Source organism: Borostomias antarcticus (genome assembly GCF_949987555.1).
Source record: "Borostomias antarcticus genome assembly, chromosome: 15".
Taxonomy (NCBI): Eukaryota; Metazoa; Chordata; class Actinopteri; order Stomiiformes; family Stomiidae; genus Borostomias; species Borostomias antarcticus.
The window spans coordinates 15,492,194-15,496,602 of NC_140248.1; the positions used below are offsets into that span (position 1 = coordinate 15,492,194).

The 4,409-nt window shown below is 46.2% G+C and overlaps 1 protein-coding gene across 1 annotated transcript; it reads right to left on the reverse strand.

The window, feature by feature from the left end:
* Nucleotides 1-343: 343 nt before the first annotated feature.
* Nucleotides 344-3,077, reverse strand: nhp2 (NHP2 ribonucleoprotein homolog (yeast)). Its single transcript, XM_084450572.1, has 4 exons — nt 2,799-3,077; nt 2,463-2,532; nt 2,224-2,329; nt 344-1,278 (listed from the first exon to the last, which is right to left on the reverse strand). Exons 1-4 carry the CDS (start codon nt 2,971-2,973, stop codon nt 1,153-1,155), a joined length of 477 nt encoding a protein of 158 aa, XP_084306698.1. The 5' UTR covers nt 2,974-3,077; the 3' UTR covers nt 344-1,152.
* Nucleotides 3,078-4,409: the final 1,332 nt, after the last annotated feature.

The window sequence follows — 4,409 nt, forward strand, 5'->3', positions numbered from 1 at the left end:
ATTGTCTGTGCTGTCACTGTTCTTGTATTTTTCTGTACTGTTTGTAAGCAGGGAACATGTGTAAGAGACCTGTCTCAGTAGGTTCTATTTATCTAGACTTGCTCATGTCTGAGAGAACTGAATTAACATGGTGAAAACAAGGTGCTTCTATCCTCCATTTTGCTTACATTCAAACACAGACATGGAACATGAGCTTATTTCCCTTCAAGGTAGATGTATATAACTTCAGCTGTCCATGTGAAAGCTATCTTTGTTTGTCTGGCACTGATAAAAGTAATTTCTACCTCCATCGACAGCGTCCCTCCTCCCCGTTACACAAGTAAGAGGTCTGACCACCAACATGTACAAAACAACCAAGGTCTTTATTGCAACATTACAGCAATAATACATCTCAAAAGAATAAAATCCCAATTATATCTCTGTCAAAGTGACAGCATTTATATTGACAATCGCACCCAAGAAAACTCAAAAGTGCTAGTTACTTTAACTAACAATCACACCTACAACTAAGGATTACAAGCACATTTCTAGATGATTCAAAAACAGTGCTGGCCACTGAAATAGAGACTCAATCAAACCATAGCTCTGCCATAAAAGCAGATATCAAACACTTATTTATACTAACACAAAGCATAAGCCGAGAATTGACATCACAACCATGTGGCCTTCTGCTGCACCGCGTCGCCATCACAACCCTAGGCACCTTCTGTGCGTTCTCATCACGTCGGTCCAGCAGGCTGCCCATCTGTCTGTGCCAGGCTGGGTCCATGAAGGTTCGGGCTAGCTAGGCTCAGAGGGATCCAGTCTGCCTAGGGCGGGGGGTAGGTGATGGAGTTGAGCCGGGCTGAAAATAGGCCCAGCAGCTGAGCCAGGGGAGAGTACCGAGGGGTTTCAGAGCAGATTCATATCCAGAATTTGTGATGGTGACTTTTCCTCCACAGCGGGACTGGTGAGGGGTTTGGTCGGGGTTGAGAGGGGTTAGGGTTAGGGCTGGGAGGGTCACGTGCTCAGAGGGGTTTGGTCAGGGTTGAGAGGGGTGTGTTCAGAGGGGTTAAGGTTAGGGCTGGGAGGGTCACATGGTCAGAGGGGTTTGGTCAGGATTGAGAGGGGTGTGTTCAGAGCGGTCTGGTCAGGGCTGGGAGGGTCGAGTGTTCAGAGGGGTTTGGGCAGGGCCGACACCTCCTCCAGACACTCGTCGTAGGCCTCCTTGTAGTCTTCGTGGGGTTTGATCATGATCACGCAGGTGGGTCTCTTGGATCCCGCTGATGAACCCAGGTCCTGAAGAGACAATGGGTGGTTAATATTTACACAAACTTTATCTAGCTAGTTACCGGATGGGAACACAGGATACTAGACAGCTAGGTGTACTGCCATAGACTCAGACTGCACTAGATAAAAAGGGCCTGTGGTGTCCAAAACTCCCTCAGAAGAAGAAATCTATATTTGTCACACAGCACTCTTTTTTGCACATGTGAAATGGCCAACACACACTTAGAGTCGCCAATGAAATGTTCTCTGCGCTTAACCCATCCTGTCGTCCTTCCCCCAAGAGCAACCAGAAGCAGACAGTAGGCAGGGTGCAGGGGATGCGCCCATGGGCCAACCAAGCACTCCTGTCTGTTAGGGATGTAGCGGTGTGGATTTTTGCCCACAGACTAATAAACCCATGACAACACCGTTGTTACCGGTAACACCGTCTAGCCTACAATAAGAGAATGCTTACTTTAATCTTAAACATTAAACCTTTGCCTTACGTTGAACAGTACTGTTGTGTAGCCTATTTGAATTTGGTGTCTAAAGGCCATTTCAGACGAGGGATATCCGCGCATTGTAATTAATTTTCAATGAGAGAGGCGAGCGGACAATTTGGGAGCCGCGGACAATCTGGGGCGGAGCGGCAAGCGGGCGCGGCCCCGTTAAATTGTCGCGCGCGTGCACATTTCGTGCACACGCCCGCCCACGACAAGAGCTGAATTGTAGTCAGCTTTCCCCGCTGCGCGCAGGACGCGCGCGTCCCCCGCTGATCCGAGCGAGAACGCAGGCGGAATATCACTCCCCGTCTGAAACGGCCTTTATGCCTCCACGACTTGCCTGCAAATGCGCAATCAGAGTAAGGTCAGATATAAACATTCAACTCCATCCTCCCGCCCAGGGGTGAGTGCGGCTCAAATCGTGTCCAGTCTGATGGCCCAACTGATATATCAACTGTATAGTGATACTGACCACTTTGGAGGGGATGTATGCGTAGGGCATACTCCTGTCCTCACACATGATTGGTAGGTGACAGTAGACGTCGATGGGGAGAGTATCCCCAGCAAGCACCACGATCCTGCACAAAAACACGAAGCGGCCATCACAACACTGGTTCATGACTGGTTATTCTAACAGAGAGCAGGTAGTTAGTGAGACACGGCCAACGTTAGCGCTGCGTCAGGATGTATGAGCTAACTTAACACACTCACCCAGTCTCTCCTTTGTTGATGAACTTCTGGACCTCTTTCACTCCTCGTCGAATCTGTTTAAGCTTGGCGGCTGAAATTATATAAAGTAGTCCATAGTTAGCCATCAAGCGGAAACTGAAGCAAACCACAAGCTAGCAACCCTCTGTGGCAGAACCAGAGCCATACGTGTGACGAATCGATGTTAGGCTAACGATAGCCAGCTAGCTATCATTTTGGCTAGGCATTTGACATTGGCTTAAAATACACAATCTCGTTTGTTGTACTCATCTAACACACACAGCTGACGCTATGAAAACATAGCAACGTTGCTCTAACGTTACTTCACATTAACGTTACCCTTTTTGACACATTTGTAGAGCTTCTTGCTGAGTTTCCTGGGGGCTAGCGGCTGGGCGATAGGGTTGATGTTGGCGATCAGCTCCTGGTACGACTTCTCGTTCCCTCCCGTCTCCTTCTCGTTCCCTCCCGTCTCCTCCTCGTTCACACTTTTGTCCTTCTTTACTTTTGTCATTATTCAATGAGATGTATGACCACGACAAACGAGCCTGGGCTGAAGCAACCTGAGCAGATAACTGGCGGCTGGCTAAAACAATGTGCAGAAAAAGTAGCACACGTGCTTCTTCCTTAGAGCGTGTTGGTTTTCCGGAAGAACTTGCATCGACTTCCGTAACGCGCATGCGCATCACCGTAGATGGGAGCTGGCAGTAGAAAGAAATTAGAAATTGAGTAGAAATTGATACTTTTTGTGCATGGCTGGAAGCCAGCACCATAGATAGCCTTTGTAGGGTTGTCACTTCCTCTCCTCTAGCTTAAGAAACTGGGCTCAGCATCATGATCATGAACACATGTTTATACAGTTTACATATTTTTAAGCAATGTGTATACTTGTATCTGTGTATACTTTTCATGTCAGTGAGTCTAACAAAATTGATAATACATAGGCTGTGTATTTTGTATTTTCTTACATGAGACCTTCATTCCTGTCTGGGCTGATCATCGACCACTATGTTCCTGTGATCTGGAATAAAACAAGTGCAGAGGTAGTGTTGTTTTCTCTTTCAATGTCTAGTTAATGGAGTAAACAGTGACAATATCACCAAGGGGTGGATCAGGATCTGCTTCAATTAGGTCCTCAGAATTTTAACAATCAGAAGTGGGCCTTACAAAAGGTTGAGAATCCCTGGTGTAATGCAATAGTCTGTTGTAAATAAATCATGTTTAGTATTTAAAGGATGCCCCGAATTAATGGGTACCTTGGAGCATGAAGGTGTCAGTCCCCTCCTCTCCCAACTTTCCTGTCCTTTTCTACTGTATCTGTGCCAATAAAGCAGAAATGTGTTTCTGAGCTAATATCTTCTTTATCCCTCTTAGGGGCTACGCGGAAAAACCCAGTCACAAGGGGAACCACTGAGGAGGCACTGCAGCAGGAGGCTACCAAGTACCTGAAGGGGGCGTCAGACAGGGAGGGTGGCTGGAGCAACTCAAAATACTGAACTGCTTAGGAGCCCCTGGTTACATGGCCCCAGACACTGGGCTGTAAAACAAGTTTGCAAGTTTATTTTTATTTGTAAGGAAATGTACAGTCTGTTTTGCAGATTAATTAACTCTGTCAAAGTGATTGCAGAAACTGGGTGACCAATTAAGTGACCAATTACAAGTCCCATTGATATACTAGACTGGTGCTTACTGTTTTGTTTCTGTATGTACTGTATACAACTCTGTGTTTTGTTTTCTGCTCCTGCTGTTCTCGGTCCCACTCCCAGATTCCTGAGTGGATCCAGTTATAATTAATATAATTCAAAGCATTTTAATAGCATTGTGATTTGTCATTTGTGTTTGTCACTGCATGTTATAGAAGTTATGTAAAAATGTAGTTACCTGGTGGTGCTGGTGGTCAGTTATTGAATTAATGTGCAGTAATTGAACATTTGAAATACTCCTGTTTTG